Consider the following 23,604-nt stretch of genomic DNA (forward strand, 5'->3'; position numbering starts at 1 on the left):
TTCGTCAAGATGTCCTTTCAAAGTTGGGACCTTGTCCATGGAATTCATCTTAGAATTTGCAGAATCAGCATTTTGACAGTTATGGTCATTGAACGACTTTGATTAAGAATGCCCCCAGACCAAAGCTATAAAGAACTGACAAGACATCCAGGTTGGGGAATTATTTTGATTAAGTCCTTCTGGCCAACTAAGGCCCTGAGAAGATGGCATGTTTACAAATGATCTGCCAAGCTGACAGCCCGGTCACTTTTCCACTGCATGCGAAAGTCCAACAATCTCCGAATATACTGCATGTGAAATTCAAACTATCTCATAACATACCACACAGTGGCCTCTTTCTTTCATAATAAGGTTCATTTCAACTTTTATAAATTTCAACCTAATATCTGTAAAAGACTCTTTAAGGACAGAAAATTTCAAATATTCATCTCACATACACATAGCCTCTGTTCCATAACAGATTGTTTTCTGCAATAAATATTATCTGTCTTATCTTACATGGTAAACTTGCTGAACCATTAACACAGCAGATCATCCCTCAATATGAGTAATTCCAGGCTAGAACTAAAAGATGTATGAGTGATGAGTGAGTATGGTCTTACGCTGCTTTTAGCAATATTCCAGCAATATCATGGCGGGGGACACCAGAAATGGGCTTCACACATTGTACCCATGTCGGGAATCGAACCCGGGTCTTGAGTGTGACGAGCGAACGCTTTAACCACTAGGCTACCCGACCACCCCTAAAAGATGTATGAAATATAACAACTGGCTCGACTGAAATGATTCAAACTTTGCCTAGCTGATGAAGCAATAGAATTATCAGCATCATTAACTTTTTATGTTGATGTCAAAGACATCAATCTTGGCCAAACTCAAACGAGGTGAATTCTTGAAACACATCAGAAACCATCTATCAAAGTTCAGAATTCCTGATTTCAGAATCCACATCATTTCAAAACCTCCCCCTCCCTTTCTGTCCTCATCTAATTTAACTGGATCAAGCCTCGGAAGCAGGTCTGGCATTTTGGAGGGATTACTGAATCATTTGGAAACCAATGCAATGATAATTTCGTTAAAAAATATTCTGAATTATTGATCTGTGACAAGGGTCCATTTAGCATGGCACAAGCCATGTGCTCTGATGATGTCCCTTCCTTGCCATCAGGCTCCGTGACATGGCCGGCGCTGTACCATTTATTGGCACTTATGATTAGTTCCTGTCCATTTCCAATCATATGTCGGAATTCTGAACCCGGTCCAATTGCATATTGCAGCACGCTACATCAAAAAATGTCCTAATCGTTATAGCCTTGGGAAATCTTTGCAATATGACGTCAATTTGGCAATGATTTGATTTAAAATATCTCTTTATTCACAATTTAAATGAGCTCTCATGGGAAAAAGTGTAATGGATTAGATGTAATGTTAAAATACTTCGTTCATCAGGCCCAAGGTTTTGTCTGAAACAATGCCTCTTCACGCAGCCAAACTGTCCTGGAAGCATAGAATTATCATTTGAAGCAACCTGCGTATCTTAATCTACACACACTGCTCAAATTTATTTATATACATTACACAAAGTACTTATAGGGTTGATTAAATATCTTGTTAAATGATTGTACCAATCTGCGACAAATCAAAGTTTAATCGACGTTGAACAAAATCTAACTTAAGATCATGTCTGACCAGTATTGTCATTGCAATACATGATCGGTTGATGTCTAAACATTGGTCATTAAGTCAGTTTGAATTTAGCTGTTGGGTATCACCCTCGTACACAAGCCTGGTACACAAGCCATTTCGACAGAAGAATTGTGCTAAAAATTGTCTAATGATGTCGCTGAGAGCTGTATTTTCAGTATGAATATTCAGAGCAAAACCAGCATTTAAATATATGTTCATAATATGGAAAGGATGGATGAAATTTGAAATATGTTGAAAATGTCCACAGCAATTGACAGCCATAAGACAGGCCTTGCTTCCGATATCGTATCTAATCTATCACCAAGCAGGTCATCTATTTCCATCGATATCAGCCCTCAACACGATATCAGCCCTCAACACGTGTCCCCTGCATCTTGACATGTGCACTGGATGCCATAACGTTGCCAATATCACCCTTATCAGGGGCAACAACTCTGAACTCCTAACCCTGGGTCAAGAACTTTGCCCCATGTGGGGTTAGGGTGTTTAAGGGACAATTTATCACCCTTCTATGGCCAAAGAGGGTTCTCATTTCTGCCACATTTCCTCCCCTACTGTTAGGCAGTCTGTGTCTGGCCAAAGTGGCAAGATAACTTCAGCCGCTGGCTACTGCTCATATTAGTTGCCATCAAATGTTTCATCAATCACCGTCTATACTGAGTGTGTCTGGGTTCAAGCTTGCTGACCACATAATGTAGAACTTTCATGTATAGATGAGAAGACATCCTGTACATTTAAAATGAATGAGTCAGGTGATACCAACTGTATCATGTGCCTATCAACAGCAGAAATGAAAATGCAGCTCTCAATTTAAGCAATTTGATTTAACTTGCACCAGTTGCATGTTGACATGAAAAGCAAGTTGCACCTTGGTCCCACAAGTTTAGCTAAGACACAGGCCGGTGTGCTGCCAGTGTCACATAAATTAATGATGCATTATTGTAAAACGTAATAGGAACATGTGCACATTATCTTGAAGTACCCACAGTTAATTCACGTCAAGCAGGACAAATTAACACAGGGATCAGTGATGCAGTATGGAAAATAAACTTTAGAGGTACGGATTGTGTTCAATGATCAGTTTTTTGGGACAAGTGAGGGTCAGTCAGGCACAAATTTGTTTTTTTCAACATGCACCAACTGCATGTGGACATAAATATTACGTTTCATTTTTCAATAATCAGTGGCACTTGTGCATGTTTTACATAGCTGAATTGAGTCCTGAGTTGTTAAGCCAAGAGACACCTGTTACCCTCTGAGGACGTTCCCAACTACAATAAAGACCCACACATACAACAAACTATGACACCCATGCTTGAGATCTTCACACAAAGAGGACCACAACGCCCATTCTTTAACACTTAAAACATTCTTGGATTGCATTCATTGCAAAGATTGATGGTGGCCCATTCCAATATTAGCATTATGACCAATCAAAGATCTTTGTTGAAGGATGTGAGTAACAACCTCTTAGCGCTAAGATCACTTTGTGGGACAGTGTATTGCTGCAATACTGCAACATCCTAGGGAGGATCAAGCTGCAGCTACTTCTGGAGATTACAGGACAACCCCAGATAACATCCATGACATAGGGGCATCTTACAAAGCTGGAGGTGTACCCCACCATCCCACCACCCCTTCATCAATCACTCCCCCCCCCCCCCCCCCCCCCCCACACACACCCCATGTCTTAGCTTTATCATGTTATACAAGACTCCCCATCTGCCCATCAGCACTCAATGGGTCAACTCTGATAACAGCCTCAATGAACATGTATCTACTATTTACAAATACATCATGGGAATCTTCAAAGATAAAACCCTAGCAACCTTTTCCATTGCCAAGCAACCACCCTTGTTAACATGTCAAATCAGCTGTGTCCAGCTTGAGCACAAACTTTTGCAACACTGGCCGAATCGATGCGAGTCCATCTGCTGCAGCAGACACAGGTGGACAGGCGGTCCTTCAGCAGTCTTATTTATCATTCATCACTTTTATGATATATCCCATACAAAAATATTAAAAATGTATACAATTCCCGAGCCATGTGTCCATGGTCAGATGAATACATTTGTGTGTATACTATCAAAATATTCATCAAAACAAATTACTAGAATGATAGTGGGGCACAAATACCTCTCATACATGATGCGATCCGCCGACACAAACTGACAAAATGGAGAGAAAAAATTTAAAATATTGAATAAATTTGAATATCTTTTCACCGCCAAACAATATAAACAACAAGAATAAAAAATAGTCTCATAGAATCTTGCGATGCAGTAACAAAATGACTTGCTTATCGCATATCTCACACCTTGTATTTTAAAATAAATCAAATGAATATGCATCACAGAGAGACCAAATGTGTGGCATATATTTGACTTTTTTAACAAGCTGTAAGGTCAGAGTTTTGAAGCAAAAAGTCCAAATGCAGGTGTATGTCAGAATTCCACTCAAACTCCCATCAATGTGAATTTTTAAAAAAAATTAAATTAACTACAAAAGATTCTCCCTTGGGATTTTAAAATGAAATCCAGGAAAAAGGTCAGGGCAGAATTACCCAGTATATGTTTTACTTTCATGTTGTCAAATTATTTCACGTTCCAAGCACATGTGGGAAGTTCCTTAAATTGTCCCATTAATCATGTATGTTTCACAATTTCAAACATGTTACCTTCAGCTGTTCACACTCATTTAGTTTTTGTTGGGCAAGTTTGGCAGAATTGTCCCAAAATTATGCAAAAGATCCCAAACCTTTTCTTACAAAAACAACAACACTTTTACGATTATTGTTTAAAATGGCTTTGAAACTAACATGCCATATTCTCCCAATGTATTCACACAGATGTATAACATTCTCCAGTTTACGAAACTAGTCATAACGATTTACAACCACACCATTACTGGAGGCAAAAGAGAGCACAGCCTTTGACTGATGGACACAGTGAGAAGCCTGTAGGCTACTAAGAAACTAAGGGTCATAAATATACCTGGCTGACCATCCACACTGACCTCAATGACATCACACTCACATTCCAGCCTTCAGGCAGCATCCCCAGTGAGGCGGGCAGCATATGGTTTTCCCAACAACAGCAATTATGTGGGGAAACCTAGCAATAACCTCACCATTCAGTCTTCGGTTATGCCTGGTATTTCTACCAAGGCCAGGAGTTGAAAGCAGTCATCAGTGAATCATCCTGGGTAATGACCCATCCACTGACCATGAGGCTGACCATGAGGCTGACCAGGACACTGACCACAGGGGAATAACATGCACACATGGACAATGTAAACCAGCATGTTTATAGGGAGGGATTCAGTATAAACAGTTGTCAGTTTGTTTGTTCTGTTCAAGAAAAATGAGACTCATTAAGGCCTGACTGGCCAATTTGGGTCAAGTGGTCAGTCTGACCACTAGCCAGATGTTTTGTCTGGCGTTCTACACATGGGACAGGTATACAAGGCTTTAGCGGGACTCAGAAAATAAAATTGGCAGTCCCAGTCAGGTCCTATATGCACCAATACTAGAGTCAGTTGCATTAAAATTCTGTAGTCAAGGATTAACACATGAATATCCGTGAGAGAATTATCTTCAGCAACCCATGCTTGTCGTAAGAGGCGATTGGGTGGTTTGGCTCAGTGATTTAGTTCATGCTTGTCATCGTATCCCTTTCGTATAGATATTTGTTCATGATTTCAATCACTGGATTGTGTGGTCCAGACTCGATTATTTACAGACTGCTGTCATATAGTGCTGAGTGAGGCGATAAACAAACAAACAAAATAACAAGTTAAGGACTACTGGTGAACTACCCAGAGACTGTCTGTGTTTTACCTACATATAACACACAACATTAGAAGAGAAAATAAGCACCAGGTTTCGGAGAACAATCCCCCATTAACATGATAAACATCAGTGTCTGGACTGGAAAACATCCCCACAAATAATTGCCAGGGTGATGAAACCACTTACTTATTATTTCAAGACAAGGATAATAACCAGTCATGGTATCTATGGTAACCAATAAAACAGTTGCATGTATACTAAAATATATCATCACATATGCAAGGAAATCACAGCAGTGCGAACATCCCTGTCACTTCCACCATCAGCCAATACTTCATATTTACCTTGATCTCAAATGTTTAAAAAAACCTACATGCATGTTTCATGAGTCTTCAGTTCTCTAATGAATAATAAAGACAAGTTATTGTTTTTTCCAACACATCCTCCAATGAAGCCTCTGAAGGAAGGCTACGAATGAGGTTAAACTCACTACATGAAGAGTACAAGAGTCCGCAGCCGCTCGCTGTCACCCAGCCAACCAGCCCCCGACAACAAATTTCATAATTTCAAACCCAGCAGCAAAAAAACTTGGATCATGCTGATTAGTTTTTCAAATATTAACAATATGATTATCGAAAAAGTAATTACAATGACTCAACCTTGACCGGAGGCCATATTAACTTAAATATCAGATTTCCATTGTCACCTGTACTAGTACCAACATCCCACTTGACATCGTGGTATTGTCCATGTTACCTGCTCTACTTAATGAAACACACAACATACATCATGCTACCACACATCATACATCATGCTACCACACATCATACATCATGCTACCACACAACATACATCATGCTACCACACAACATACATCATGCTACCACACATCATACATCATGCTACCACACAACATACATCATGCTACCACACATCATACATCATGCTACCACACAACATACATCATGCTACCACACATCATACATCATGCTACCACACAACATACATCATGCTACCACACAACATACATCATGCTACCACACATCATACATCATGCTACCACACAACATACATCATGCTACCACACATCATACATCATGCTACCACACATCATACATCATGCTACCACACATCATACATCATGCTACCACACATCATACATCATGCTACCACACATCATACATCATGCTACCACACATCATACATCATGCTACCACACATCATACATCATGCTACCACACATCACACCTCGTACAGTTACCTTTGATCGTGAAACATATACAGAAATGCCCAATTGGTGCAGAAATGTAATTACCTAGCAGAAACTCACATTTTGAGCATACCTGATGCAGAATTATTTTTTAAAAATTAATCGTTTTGAAATGAAGTTGACTTTTGTATTATTGCTTACTGAAAGTGCATCAGCAATATGTCAAACAGGTGCAAAAATATGAAACTAAGTTTAAAAGTTGGCAGAATTGTGTCAGAATAAAAATTTGGTAGCAGAATTTACAAAATAAGGACCTCAGAATTTTGATATTTGTTTGGGCTGCAGAATACAGCAATACAAAATGCTAATTCACACAACATAATTGTACAGTAAGTTATTAGTAAAACCCACTTCATATGAACCTCATCCTTCAATGGTTAATACACACCGAAGCATGTAAAGAGTTTTGTCATATATTATACATATTGCCAGATGTGATGTAACTCCTCTAACAATTTATGTTGACCGGACAGTGTCTGAGTGAAGCATCCATAGTTATCTTGAAGCACGTCCTCACTCAGCACCCATTGTTATCTTGAAGCACGTCCTCACTCAGCATGCTCAGGACCAGCTTGTCCATGTGAAGCAGTCATGCAGTCCCCGAGTGTATCTCTCCATGTCCATATTCTAGGTCAAACCTATCCCCAGCAGACTGACACAGTAAACCAAACAGTGTCCCTCGAAAACACTCCCCTGCCATAGTAAGCAGAAAATCGGCCCTGAAAGCAGGCTTTCGTGTGACCATGCTCAAGTCTCATAAGGAAGATTATCGCTGGAGGGACTTCATCAATGGTCAAGCGGTCAAGCTTGACCTTCAGACAAGGTCACTCCTGGGGTCGGTCGCACTTAGATGGCCTATGCAAACATGCCGAGCATGTGTTATTTTCTTTGGGTCTGGGTACAAGAATGTTTTTGTGCATGTCGTCTGAATGTCTTTATGTGGGGAACTCATATAAGACTTGTCCTACATCTGTAGATCAGTATGTTAATCATGAAGGACTTCACAACATAATTATTTCACAATTCACATTCAAATTCTTATGTTTGTTGTTTAACACCAAATTCAGAAACATTCCAGCAGTCTATAAATAATCAAGTGTGGACCAGATAATCCAGTTATTGACATCATGAGCATCAATCTATGCTATTGGGATACAATGACATGCATCAACCAAGTCAGCGAGCCTGACCACCTGATCCTATTTGTCACCTCTTACGAAAAGCATTGTTGCCTCATGTGACAAGCATGGGTTGCTGAAGACCAATTCTAACCTATATCTTTACGATGCATTCTTATAATGAATCCCATTGACAGATTAAGCACAGTGGTTCATGATTTCTAAATCTGCACACAAGGCACGGGTTGGTCCCTGTCAGATCATATATCCTTGTGTTCCCTGACGGTGTTACCAAGTTTGACACCCTGTCCTCTGATCATGCTGATCAGAAATGTGTTCAGGGGTTTAAAAACTGGCCAAATGATTTAAATACATTCATCCACGACATATTCCACCACATCGGGTACGCAGTCAACTTAGTCAGGGAGACTAATCACCTGATGTTCTCATCAAATTGTACAGTGATAAACGTAAGAACTATACAATCATCTTGGCTTGTGTCCAAGTGGTGTCAGCGGACAATTAAAGTTTTAAATCTAAAGATTACAGATACATAGTTCCCTTATCAATGACTTTATTGCACCTTTATTGCTGCAATACCATGGCGGACGTTACCTTTCAATTGTCCATGAGATTTGGAAAGTCTAGTATTTGACTCTTTCCTCTGGCCAGGTGATAACGTTCCCCCTGTTTCTGTGCATCTGCCGCCTCTTCCTACACACACTAGCATTTCTTGAGATAATGTTTTACATGATAATCATTACTTTATCTCATTCCAGTGATTTAAAAATTATTTATCTAAATCCTTTAGTAGTATGACTTGGGGGTTAGGTCATTGGAAAACATTATTTTCGGTCAGGTTTCTACCAGACTTTTTACCAGTTTATTCAACATCATCATCATCATCATCATCATCATCAATGAAACATGGAGTCATGTTATCATGAAACTCATTGGTGGTAGAGCGTCCGCCCAGAGAGCGGAAGGTTCAGGGTTCGATCCCAGGCCGCGTCATACCAAAAGATGTTAAAAGATGTTACTTGTTGTTACCCTGTCTGGCGCTCGGCATTAAGGGGCTAAAACAAGGACTGGTCGGCTCGGAGTCAGTATACTGTGTCTGAGTGGGGTATTCATGTTAAACTGCGGCATGGTATCTCAGTGAGCTAGCACTATAAATCGGCATCAGTACGGACTAGTACAAGCAGTCACACAAACACACACACGTACATGCACGTCGCTATATAAGTGCAATAATCTTGGAAGCGACGTTAAACCCCATTTCACCCTTGATTACTCATACTCCCCTTACAAACAGCTCTGTGGTCTGTCTTGTTACACTACACACCTTCACGTTGTTTCTATTTAAGATGGCAAGGACATTATTAGCTGGTCATCCAGAGTAGACATAAATAGTCCTACACTGCAATGACAAACACGTGAAAATCTGTATTGATTTCCACATAATCAAAGGTGATGTTGGTTTCACCTTTTGGCCTAGACAGTGTAAATATCAATTTCAATCAGCTGTCTAGCCAGACCCAAATCTAGGTGTCCATTATCACACAAACTAATGGCGTGTAACAATGTTTTCTATCATATGAGGGAGTGGTGTGATTGTCTATCACCTATGCCTACAGCTGATCAGGATTGAGTGATAGACACGTCTCCAAAACCACCACATCTATCATCATGGCCCAGTTGAGTGGGAAGATTATTATTATGACATGGTGTTAATAACCAGATGGCTCCGGAATTTATCTTATCAGCGAGATCAGCTGACGCAGTGACATCACATGATTTTCTGAAGTGAGCTTTTTTTTCCCTTTGACAAACAATCTACTTTTAAGGATTAAAGGCCTATTCAAATTCTGAAATGGTTTTGCCTTTTTTTACCTGGCGCGTATGTTACGAACTTGAATTCCAAACCTGGTTAACAAAATGATACTCAAAGAATGTAAAGAACTTTTTCAAGATTAATGGACAAAAGAGTGCTCATTTTTTTATGACAAGTAACTTGCATCCTATTCATATAGAGTCTTCATATATGTCAATGTTTTGATTGGTCATGTTCATGTTTTGTACCCTGCCCCGTCTGTGTTTATGTACAATAAATATCATTCTTCTTCTATTCATTTTCTACTTATCATCAATAAATGAGAAATTGATCTTTTACTCCCTCAACCGACTCTTCTTGTCCAACATTAAAAATTCAGTGCTGACTCCTTCATTTGTCAATATGCCATATTGCTGACCGTCTTCCAACTCCGTCTCGCATCTCCAGCAGAACATGACATCATCTCCAGCAGAACATGACATCATCTCCAGCAGAACATGACATCATCTCCAGCAGAACATGACATCATCTCCAGCAGAACATGACATCGGGGTAGACACAACAAACAAAACCCCATTCAGCCCACATCTATCATTTCTGATAGGTCATTTAAGCATGTTAAGAAAGATCAGTGGTTACAATGACTGGTTAAAATGCTATTTAAAAAATCAGGTTCTGATAACTGTTCAGCAATCCCAATTTCAAAGATCTACCAGTTAAATTATTAAACTAACATTTAGTCTATGAAAACATTTCTTTGAATATCTGGGATATACCAAGCTTCACCTACCTGTTAATAAAATGGACTTAACCGACACTGCCGGGATCGGATTCTATTCAGGAAGTCATTTAATTAAATACGGGTAATTATTTTTAAAGCTTGTACATTTTGTCAACATCCTTAAAGATGATGTACATATTGTTGATATCGCATAAGAAATATACGAAATTATTGTACAACAAAACACTGGAGGGAGTGCATCCCTGCAGTGTCTTACTATACAATAAACAACTTCCATTCATCGTTTATTTCATAAATAACACAACCATATTTGTCTTTTCTAACTTTATACACATAATTCAACACTGACAGTGATTCCTAGTCAGCAACACAACTTTCTCCTCCACAATCATTGATTTCCATATCAAGGAACTTACCACACAGACATTTGTACGAGGCTGTGCTTCTGAACAGTTAAATTATCCGTAAACAAAACATCTGTGTATTCAAGACATGAATAAATTCCAAACAGTTTCCATTTGCAACAGTTATACAAACAAAAAAACAATTATGAAGATTAGCATTAAACCAAACTTGTATAAAATTATTTTCAGGTCAAGATAAATACAGAAAAACACATTTCTATAACCAGTTAAGGTTTTTGGAGTATAGCTTTCTTCATCCTAAGGCAATTGTCAATATGCCTTGACATTAAACATACCTGACTCGGGCCAATTACGCAGGGGGGCCTAATTCCTGACAGGGTGTCGAGACAAAAAAATTGCAATTGGTGAGTCTGAACGACACCAAAATCCCTTTAGGTGGGGCCAAGTTCGCCATCAGGATTGAAGTGGCCAAGAATCGCGGATAATTAACCCTTCTGGCGGATTTCATTATGCGCTTAATCTGTCTTTGGTTGAGACCCTACTCTACATGTCAATAGGTGGTCTGTAGCATTAGGTGACGGAAGTCCAAGCCCCTATTGTTAGGATTGGCCACCAATGGTCACAATCTTATAATTGCAAGCTCAGGATGAAAAATTGATGATTCATCAAGATTGACGAAACACTGAGACACCAATATGGACACAAAATGACGTTCAGAGCAAATATTTGGAGACAACAATATCCTGAGGCAAACAAATGAGTGTATTATGTTAAGTCCATCAATTCCTACTTCATTGGGGTGATTTCGTTGGACAAATTAGCATCTCTCATCATAAATTCACTTGGATTTGTAATGCTCACGTCAATCTTGTCTTTGTACTAGTAAAAGCATGTTGTTTTACTATTTTTACATCTGTCAGCAATATGAATAACGTAGTATCGGAGGAACCTTAACCTAATCAAGTTTGGTTGGGACAAATCAAAGGTTGTTAGCATGAGCACAGATTCCTGTATCTGGGGCACAATGACAAACAGGCAAGTCACAATTTCATCCCCACTTTAGTCACCTCAAGGTAAACGGATGCAGGGCAAATTCTCTACCAGTCTGACCGCCTCCGTGGTCTAGAGGTAGAGCGGAAGGTCTGGGGTTCCATCTTCGGCCGCGTCATACCAAAAGACGTTAAAAGATGGCACTTGTTGTTACCCTGCCTGGTGCTAGTCATTAAGGGGCTGGTCGGCTCGGAGTCAGCATACTGTGTCTGAGTGGGGTATTCATGTTAAGATTATTGTACTTTTATAGCGATGTGCATGCACATGTGTGTGTGGCTGCTTGTACCAGTCCAGACTAATGCCGATTTTATAGTGCTACCTCACTGAGATACCATGCCACAGTTTAACATGAATACCCCACTCAGACACAGTATACTGACTCCGAGCCGACGAGTCCTTGTTTTTAGGCCCTTTACGCCAAGTACCAGGCAGGGTAACAAACAAAAAATCTCTTCTTTTAGCATGACGGAGGCGGGGATCAAACCCCTGACCTTCCACTCTCCTGGTGGACACTCTACTACTGGATCACATAGGTAGTCACCACGATAGTAGTCGAGTGATTTCCTTCTGTCACCTGGTTTTGATGAAATGCTCTACATTTCCTTATCCCACTGAACCTCAAACCACAGCCAATCTTTTCCCTCAGTTTTAGATATATATTCTTCTTATAAATTTTTCCACAAAATCCCTACACTAAGCTATAAGAAGAATAAACATTAAAAAAACAGAAGAAAAATACATATTTTCTCACACAGTGACAGGTCTGAATAAGAACAAATTGGTTCCATTAAATTATCACATTATTCCCAAACATGTTAAAAAACAACTTCCAGAATGTTATCATTTTTTTTTTCGTATAGACATCTAACAATCCACTTCAAACCAGCTTCCTTCAATCTTTCCTAAACTTCCTGCCCACAAAATATCAAGTTATTCTTTCAAAATGTTACGCAAACAAACGGCGACATTGTGCCAAACTCCTCCCCTTAATTCCCATGCACACACCCTATCTCAATTTCCCTTGCGCTATTTTACATATTCCAAGCCCCGAGCGAAATGGACGGAAGAAATGGATCTCTTTGAAGTATCACGCCAGTCCATCGCACGTCTCGACAAACGCCATGTGCACTCGTGTCCTTCAAACCTTTGCAAATAACACAAGGGGCTCTTGTCATGCAAACTGAACGGCGGATTACAGATATTGTTCGTGGATTGCATGCGGAGTCGACAAACAGCTAGGAGGGATCGAATTACGTAATTTTGTATCTGGAAGCATTAACCGGACGAATTCATTTTTGACGACGGGGTGTCCCATGTTAGCTTTTCCGACTTGTTTTCAATTCAAAGCGTTTTGACGGTCTGTTATTTCAATTATCCTTTGTTTGGCGATCATAAGATTGGTTTGGTTTCACAAATAATCCGATAATACCATGAATAATTGATTTTCATTATCAATGCATTCCACCCACCCGAGGACAAAATGAACCCTCCGTGTTTACACGAGGTCTGGGATTTAGTCAATGAAATATTACGCAAGCAACTGTAATTGTGTCATTCGGTTCAAACACCGTCCGAGCGCTACCGTGTAATAAAAGAGCAATAACATTGCATTCGATAATGCTGACATTCATGAATAGGGTTGACGTGATTATGTCAGGGGTAATTAACATCCTAAAACTAGTAAAACACGTGAAGAAATCATATCAATAACCTCCCCACAGTACCTATATTCCGAAAGAATGAAATTAAATGTTACTTTTTCACTATGTGTCCTCATTTGTAGATGGGTTTTTTCGATAGATATACAATAGTTTAGTTATAGTCGCATTTTTTTTATCCAACAATAAAGTATGGTATAAATTATTAATTCACAATATGTAAAACATGGAAATAATCTAAACCAATGGCGTTTTCGTGTCCCCTGTCATTTGTGAATAAAAGTACATTGTAATATCGGGGTTATACAAAGTTGATAATGTTAACAACTGAAACCTGAACATAGTATGGCAATACAACACGTTTCATATTAAACTTCTGTCTAAATGCTTGACGTTGACAGTCTACGCCCTGTCGTAATTTTGAAAATAGAAATGAGAACTTTGTCTGCGTATGTTCTTTTTCACTGATAAAAACAAGTTATAGTATAACCCGCGGCTCGTAAGGTTTTCGCTTCACTGATTACGGTCTATCGCCAACCAAGCGTTACAATCACCGTGCATTTACATGAATATCTAAATAGGTCAACCTTACGACGAATAAAACAGTCTGCTGTCGTGTGAGTGTTTGGTCTAAGACGGGAAAATTCGGCTGTATTTTCGGGATGGAGGCATATTTATTGACAATGACAAGTCACTGCGTGCGTCCGATCGACACAGCTGGTCAATGTGCGAACAATACAATATTAAAACACCACAGAACAAACCCAATTGCGAAATGAGTAACAAGTAAACAACGTGCTTTGGGCTATTTCATCACACTACGAGCGAGGCACAGATGTGACCACACAGCATAATAGCGTAAACACAGAAACACAACATTAGCGGCAAAATATCTCACGACGTGACAGATTAAAACGTGACAGGCATATTTCGAGAATAGCACACTGCTCAGAAATGAACTGCAGTTTCAGCAGTTAAGAAAGACAAACACCAAATCAAATACAGACGGAACAGTGCAACTACAACATTCAGGTGTGGAAGGCTGACGTAAAATACAGTATGACAGAATGTCCCGGTAAGCAGCAAGTTGCGTCATCACTTACCTGTTTACGTTTGTACTTATTTCCAGGGTCAAAACGGGCTTTCATGAGACGAAGTTCTTCCCTGCAGTCTTGATCTTTAGTTAAAAGCAAATATGACCGCCAGTTAGTTGAATCGAAGCCCCAGTGACATGTTCTGTTTTCCAGAGCTTTGTGCGAGTGACACACGAATTTGGGAGGACAGAACAACCCGTGACAATCCATGCACTGAATACATTTGGCATCCGGGCTTGTGTAAAGTTCGGGGTGAAAAATGCCCTTACATTTGCCAAAACATTCGTGATATACCTTGAAGCTGTTTGGGGATGGTGGCTCGAGATATTTTTCAGGGTTTCGATGAAGCAAAGCATTCGTCAGTCGTTCCGCATCGGTTTTAGTAATAAGACCACAGCTAGGAGCGCTCAGTGGTAAGATCCCTGTAACTTTGAGTGTGTCCAATTGCTCCGGACTGCATCGCGAACAGAAAATGTGTAAATCGTCGCATACTGCGTTAATTTGCTGTAAGGTAAAATCTCGCAACACTGTGTTGAGGATCTGGGGAAGGCATAACCTCTTTTCGCCCCCAACTAAAAAACATGAAATCGTCTCCCCTTCGAGAATAGTATCCCCTCTCTCGCTCCTCGATGAATCTACGGGGCTGAACACAGGCATCTGTTGGATCGGAAACGGTGGCGGTGCTAGGAACGGATCATAATCCATACCCTTCTCAGTCGGGGTGCACTTTTTGACACTCGCCACCACTTTCCTGTAGTCCGCAACACTCATCTTGGAGAAATCATTCACAATCGGAAAACCGTTAGGTCCGCTTAAACTACGAACAGAGGCGTTTTGAAATCGTTTCAGGACCCTCTGTAAGTGAGGAGTCACCGACTGGTGCAACGCCTGGTGTTCCATCCAAACCCACAGCTTTGAAATATGGGTTGAAATCCTCTTGTGTCGTCAGTTCTGTTAGCCGCAGCATGTGTAGTACTGGCCGCGATCCTATATGCTCACACAACTACCGAGAGAGCCCAGTGAAATATTTGGCTTTGCTATCAGCCGCTGCGCCCCCTACGTTAAGTGACCTAGTTTTTTCAACTTGCCAAGCACGTAAACAACCTCGGTCTCAGCCAGTGGGATCATGCTCTACCGCTGATATAAAAAGTAGTGTGTCGTTATAATGAAGAGTAAACCATGCCATTGCGGAAAAAAATCCCTGTGCACATTGCTTTCTGCAAATAAACGACTCCGGTGAGGCGAGTGTGATCACCTCCCTCCGCACACACCAGCATATTATTTCAAGCAGAAGGTAGTGTGTTTTTTTATAATGGAGTGTGCATCACTCTTGCTACAGGCTGAAAGGACTTGCATATTAGAAATTCGAGTCTACAGGTATTTCGATTCGTGAATACAGGCGTACTTATTCGTATTCTAAACGAACCGGCGTTCTGTGTCGTACAGGGACAACGCAAAGCCTGTACAATCAAAGGTGTCTGGCTAGTGACGTCACAAGCGAGGTCGAGCCGTCTGTAGTGCTATGGATTATTCGTGACCTCAAGCGCGAGGCGATTGCCGCCATAAATAGCGGGCGGACTTGTCTAGCAATGGTCTGCTCGCGTAAGCGAACGTCAGGCAAGGCGGACGGCTGGCTGCCAGACTGACCGATCGTCCTTGGCGAGTCTGCAGCGGGCCGGTCAGGGGAAACGCCGGCTTTCTATATTGACAAACGAAGCGTTCTCCATATTCGAGCTGGACGATAAGGCTTCTCCGCTTCTCAAGCTTTCGCCGAGCAACGAAGGGATTTTCGTCGCTGTGTTCAAGACCGCGAGTACAGAAAACTTCTCTCCTCATGTAATGATAAAGCTGGCTTGTTTTTGCTGTAGCGGTAGGGGAGTGATGAAAATTTGATGAGGGTAGTATTTTCTAATCTCACTCTAATGACGATCTTGTTAAAACCCACACTTTACGATAAGGCTGTTTTTCCACTCTAAAGGCCGCGCGTGATAACGAATCTGGTTTGCATGGGGCATGTCGTTTTTTTTCGGTGGGATTATTTTTTTAACGCGTTGTCAATCAAAATCGATCGCGTTCTCACAGTCTCAAAAGAAATACACGAGTACAGATTAATACCGATGGTAAACGACAAGCAACGATTTACAAAAGGAAAACAAGAATCCTATCGAAATAATTGAAAAAAAATTAATTAAATCGGTTAACGATTATTTTCAAAGGATAGTCGGTATAAATCAAACTATTTACGAAATTGATCTGATAAACTGCTTGGATTTTGTTTTGTTTATTTCGCTGGAGTGATTGAAGGTGTTAGAGGTGACCTAAATTCCGAAGCTACCCGTTTTGAGGCCAGTCCGAGTTGCACGTGCAAGTGCGACACGGGCATGCTTCGTCTTTCAGCACGAGGCGTCGTGTAACCGGTTCAAACCAGTTAAATGCCGTTATTGGTATCTGCATGCTTTTGCATTAAAATCAGCTCAGTCATCTTTATTATACGTTAGTTTGTAAATACATTTAAAGCATTATGGAGATAGAGGATTACGATTAGAGATGCATAAAGAATACCACGTGGCAGCTGTTGGAGAAATGGTAGGTCAATCGAACCAAGAATGTCCCCCATGTAACGCTGAGCTGTCAAATGTCTGTTACGCTGACCATTGGTGTTTCCTCCTGCCCACAAATCCCCCCTCCCCCGGGGAATCGAACCCGGGTCTTCGACGTGAGGAGCGAACGCTTTAACCCCCGTACCAATAAAAGACGAGGGCGACGTACGTCTGACTTGCGACGTATCGTCTTGCCCACTATGGATGGGAAACCTATCTGAAAACAGGTTCATCAATATTCCAGCTATATGATAAGATAATCCAGTGACTGACATCATGAGCATCGATCTACGCAATTGGGATACGCTGACATGAATCAACCACTCCCTTTTGTCGCCTCTTACAACAAGCATGGGTTGCTGAAGACCAATTCTAACCCGGGTCTTCATGTTTGTTTGTTGTTTAACGCCGCACTTATTCCAGCTATATGACGGTGGTATGTAAATTATCGAGTCTGGACTAGACAATCCAGTGACTGACATCAGGAGTATCTATCAACACAACTGGGATAAGTGGACAAGCACCAACCAAGTCAGCGAGCCTGACCAACCGATCACGTTAGTGATTCTTACAAGCATAGTCGCCTCAAGCATGGGTTGCTGAAGACCCAATCTAACCCGGTTCTTCATGTCGTGGTTGGATCTTAAGAGAAAATTGAACCAAAAACTTGTCCTTAAAATCGATGCAGAAGAATTACATCTATGATCTGATGCAACGTTTACATTGGGGTTTTACGGTGTCAATTATCGGGAGCACAATTATGATAATACTGATTTATATCTAAACGAGTCTGAATTTCATAACTGTCAAGCTTGAATCATAATACGCTTGGCAACTACGAGCTTTCTATCTCTTCAGCAACACAGTACGATTATAGACATCTTTATTACAATAAATATGCATGTCGATGATAGCAGTTTTCATATTGACATTTAACAGATTGAAATATCAGGCAGGAGAATACGTTGTATGCAGATAACCATTTGAATTATTGCTGATAATGAGACGAGCATTAGTTTGATGGTTTCATGAACACATTGGATAGTACATGTTATACAATATATATGACTGTGTTTCACATCAAGACATTTTGCAGGTACAGTAAACTATGGTTATAACCACTAATTTTAGTTCGTAATAACCGGATTGCATTATAAGCATATATACAGCTTATATACAACACATGGCCGGTACTAAAAAATAAGTTCGTTATATCCGTCAGTTCGTTATAAATGTAATTTACTGTATTCCTGTAAACTGTTGTGTTCTTCAGTCAGTGGGATGCATGTGACGGTTACGTTCAAGTCAAACTTGACGAATGTTGGTGTCCTCGATCAGAGCTCATTGTTACAGTGGAATGAGTGAGTTGGATTTAACGCCACGTTATCACTCGTTCATGCTCACCACGTGCCACCTCACTGTGTGAGGAAAGCCCGAACTGATGTGGATCAAAAAATCTTTATCAGGCCGATTTTGGGATTCGAACCGACGACAAGGGCAGCAACTCTGCACTGCGAATGAAGTTAAATTAACCGTGCCCCAAGTTAATGTTTCAGCACGATGCAAATAACAACTGTGTTAACAATAACCATGCATTTACTGATTGTATACTAATGGAAACGAACAAGGGAACGGTGAGAAAACAGGATAATAAGCTTTACTGTCGGTACATTTGAAGGGGCGGTCAGGTAGCCTAGTGGTTAAAGCGTTCGCTCGTCACGGTCACGGTACTGCTGGAATATTGCTAAAAGCGGCGTAAAACCACTCTTTCACTCTGTACATTTGAAACAGCGCGCATACAAATTCAACACGTCAGAATCAAATGTTGAGATGTGTTTGTGTGCATTGTTTCCAACGCGTGTTTGATAGACAGGGCTGGGAACCCATGATCGCATATCAGAAACTACGTGTTCCGTTATTAATTTCCACCAGTATAAAATGCTGTTTCCAGTGAAATGAGTGAGGGAGTTGGGCTGAACACCGCTTCGCCAGCGTCAAGGGATGTCGGTAGTAAAACTCAATGTTCGTTTCCTGAAGGTAATGTCGGGCACATCTCGCATAATCGATGAATACACGAAGTAGGTCGTCATTAAATATTTATGCAACGAGCGTATTATATGTACATGTAAGTGTATCACATCGAAGTTACCACAGAATGGCTTTCAGTTTACCAAGCAGGAGAGAATTAGGCCATGGCGTATTTACACTAATTATGTGTATAAATATGCATGTTTTAACACGATCACATTTGTAACTTACGGATGTATATTTTATATAACTGATTCACGAACTAAATGCCAAGACATCACTTCAAATCAAATTTTCAAAATACCTGGATATATTGTTTCAAGTTTTTAGATGAGAAGATGTCTAAAGAAATATAATTTCTAATAATACACAAGAAGCGCGAGTTCAGAGCGAGACATGCAATTCTCATTTATACTCGCATATATACTCACATATATACTCACCGCGAAAAGAAACGCGAACCATAGAGTGAGTGAGTGAATGTGGTTTTACGCCGCTTTTAGCACAATTTCAGCAAATATCACGGCGGGGGACACCAGAAATGGGCTTCACACATTGTACCCATGTTGGGAATCGAACCCGGGTTTTTGGCATGACGAACGAACGCTTTAACCACCAGGCTATCCGACCGCCCCGCGAATCATAGAAACATATAGAGAAGTATGTATGTTAAGAAGAGATGTTTCCAATGTGTACCACTTAATGGCAAAACTAACGATCAGTCAAATGTTACCAGTGTCCTTATTCTTATCACGATATGCTGCACGTGAATTCCAAACTTTACACGCTAATCCTGCCCCAGAAAAATGGTGCATCTCGAGTCATGGATCTATGACGTCACATATGATGCGATCACATGGGCCGGTTCAAACAACAAAACAGTATATGTTCGTTTGTCGAACCAATCTAATATCTAAAGACATATTTATTTATCCAGTATAAAAACAAAACAAATTAAATTACTATGTTTCATAGCCACACTGAAAGAGATATTTGCTGTTGAAAAATTAATTGCTAGAACAATCAACAAACTGAATATGTTTGAAAAGAAATGGAGAAACTTCTTAAGAATATTGCTATATTGATCAATACAATTCTAACAACTTTCTTGTACATCCTTTCCACTACATATATTTAAGGTCAATAATACCTATGTACATTTAGAATAATACCAAGAATGTAATCTTTTGCCACCACTTGACGTCTGTACCACAAATGTTTATCTTCAATGTTATTAATGGTTCTATTTCCAGAGTTCTCGAACCTATATTGTACACGCGAGGAACATTTGGTCCGTTCATTACAGGCAGGTCCAATATCTAGCACAGCTCTCGAAGCCTTTCGGAAATCTCGTTCACAATCATGCAACGTGACGCTCTCGCGAGATTTGGCATCTTGTCGGTGTGAGTTCAGGTGTTCTTGTATTTAGTGTTCTCTCATATTACGTATCCGCAAATACTGCGAATTCCGTGCAAGCCACGCGAAGACTGGTTCGGGGCCATGTGTTTGGCTGTCGGATTGCGCTGGTACAGCCGCTTCTTACCACGGCATATTGTTCCGAAGCCGAAACGCGTTTTTCTGATAAAAGCTGGGTGTATCATTTCCCAAATGGAGCTCCCCTTAATTGTCCATCTGGGATGAGAGGCAGTGTATGACCGCAGGGTTATGTATCTTTGGCATGGCTATCTGACTTCCCACAAAGGCCAGGGGGCAATATATAAGGCTGGTTCTGTGTACTCCGTGAATAACGATATATAATGAATGTTTACATATGGAATGCAAAGATCCATCGTTCGTTCATTCACCCGTCATTTCTTTAATCTATATGGTATACATAGTCCCGAAAATAAAAATGTCTTGATTTGTCAAATCTAAAATAGCTTTCATATTTGCATACATGGAAGCTAATCCTAACTAGAGATGACGACTAAAACGGGGATCACGTGCTCCCAGTATGTGACAATTTGACAGCGTTGTTGGTCATGTCATCAGCCACTATACGATTCCTCGTTCACACGCACGCCCGTATGGAAAGCCGTTTTCACATTTATTACGGAATTACAGATATCTTCAATTTAAGATATCACGAGTGAGTGAGTGAGTTGGGTTTAACGCCGCTTTTAACAGTATTCCAGTTATATCGCGGCGTGTCAGCTTAATGTGGGAGGAAAGCCCCAAGTGATGCAGGTATCAGACGTTTACCACTTCAGTGAAACCCACGAGCACGGGTATGGTGCTGACAAACCTAGAAACATAATTGGGGCGAACCGGGATTCGAACCCACAATCATAGGTTTCTGGCGTGCCCAAGGGACGCAACTCTGCACAGCGAACCGCGGCGCCTTATACGACTGGGCCACCCGTGCCCCCTAAGATATCACGAAATGAATTATAGATATGGTGAAGCGTATTACTGATATCTTGAAAAGAAATTGCTGATATCTTAAATTCGATTATTGATTTCAAAATATGACTTAAAGATATCAAAATGCCATGTTTTGTTATGATGTCAGTAATTCAATTCCTGATATATTGAAACTAAATACAGATTTCAATATTTAATTATTGATATCTTCAATTGTTGCCATTATTAAAGACTTTACTTTAATAATGTTATTTATTAGATAACTGATATCAATAATTGATATAAAGATATCATTAAAATTATTAATATCTTTAATTGGATTTTTGATATCAGTAACGGTCAGAATTAATGATATCTTAAATTGAATTAAAGATATCTCTAATTGAATTAAAGATATCTAAAACGAATTGACGATATCTGTAATGCATTTGTAGATATGGAAAACTTATTTCAAGATATCTTGAATTGAATTTAAGATATCTTGAATTTATTTCTAATATATTTATGTACAGGAGGATGGTAATTGTTTAATGATATCTTAAATATATTTAGAGATATCACAAACTAATTTGTTGATATCACCGTAGCATTTTAAGATATCAGTAATTGTATTATGGATATCAGAAATGAATTTAAGATATCTTTTATTATTTTTGATATCTTAAAAACATTATTGATATCTTTAAATAAAATACCGATATCTTTAAAACAATTGAAGATATCTGTTATTCCGTAATAAATGTGAAAACGGCTTGCCATACGCCTGATGTTCTATAACTCTAACCATGATATAAATCTATCTCAAAGAGATAGCTGCTGGAATATTGTTGACAAAGACCAAAATTCACCTACTTATTGTGGTATAATATATATATACAACGTTCAATGTAGTGTTTAAAGGGCAGTCAGTGTATTAAACCATTGAAGACAACATCGCCATTTGAAACACAGCCGCTTTCACAATAGGGAGTGCCATGAAGCTATACTTCTCGAGTTTTATATATCACAATGTGAACTCTACCGCATAACCAGTGACACTTGTTTCACATTAATCACATTAATGTGGTATCTGGTGACACACGCTGATGTGGAAAATTGGAATACACGTGGCAGGTTACCTTATCTTGGCAATGGTTGTGTTTTAACATAATTCTACTTTAAATACATATCTGACATATCTTAGCTCACACACACACACACACACACACACACACACACACACACATATATATATATATATCATATGAACTTTACATTATAACCATTATAACATAAAGCTTTTCACAAATAGGAATATATATATACTCTTCAAAAAAAGAAACTTGACATAGATGTAAAACCACTTTTTTGCCAAATATCTAAAATAATTACGAGAACCAAATAAGTCAAACAGAAAGATGATGTGTCTATAATTCGCGAAAACACATGCAAAGCACATAAACGTAGCGTTTGGGGATCAATTTTACAGCTTCATCAGAACGCAACCGCCTGTAAAAACGTACAGCACAGGATCCTGCATTTAGGCATGCAGGCTCCCCTGCTGAATTGGTATAAAAATCCACAACGGCAGTAGAGGCGGTGACAGAATGCCAAGGCTAAATGCAGCTCAACGGAACAACGCCATTGGGAGATTACAAGCTGGAGCAACTCAGCAAGAAGTGGCCAGGCACTTTGGCGTATCCAGACAGACAATCTCCGCACTGTGGACCCGATACAACAACACCAACAGAGTTGACGACGGACCAAGGTCAAGAAGACCAAGGGTGACAACCCAAGCACAAGATCGATACATCCGGCTGCGACACCTCCGAGACCGCACTACCACAGCCACGTCTACAACCACACAGACCCCTGGGGTACGCAGAATATCAGATCAAACGGTACGCAACAGACTGAGGGAGGCTGGACATTTTGCATTATGATATTTACATAATTATTTTAGACATTTGGCAAAAAGTGGTTTTACATCTATGTCAAGTTTATT

General features: G+C 40.0%; 1 protein-coding gene across 1 annotated transcript in view; it reads right to left on the reverse strand.

Moving 5' to 3' along the window:
* The window catches only part of LOC124148651 (ski oncogene-like), a 46,107-nt gene extending 30,422 nt beyond the window's left edge, over positions 1 to 15,685 (reverse strand). The window contains exon 1 of the mRNA XM_046519878.2: positions 14,638 to 15,685. Coding sequence (XP_046375834.1) covers positions 14,638 to 15,528 — 891 coding nt within the window. The 5' untranslated portion in view covers positions 15,529 to 15,685. The remainder of the gene's footprint in view (positions 1 to 14,637) is intronic.
* Between the last annotated feature and the right edge of the window lie 7,919 nt (positions 15,686 to 23,604).

Source organism: Haliotis rufescens, unplaced genomic scaffold (assembly GCF_023055435.1).
Source record: "Haliotis rufescens isolate VD_foot unplaced genomic scaffold, xgHalRufe1.0.p SCAF_13, whole genome shotgun sequence".
Lineage (NCBI taxonomy): Eukaryota > Metazoa > Mollusca > Gastropoda > Lepetellida > Haliotidae > Haliotis > Haliotis rufescens.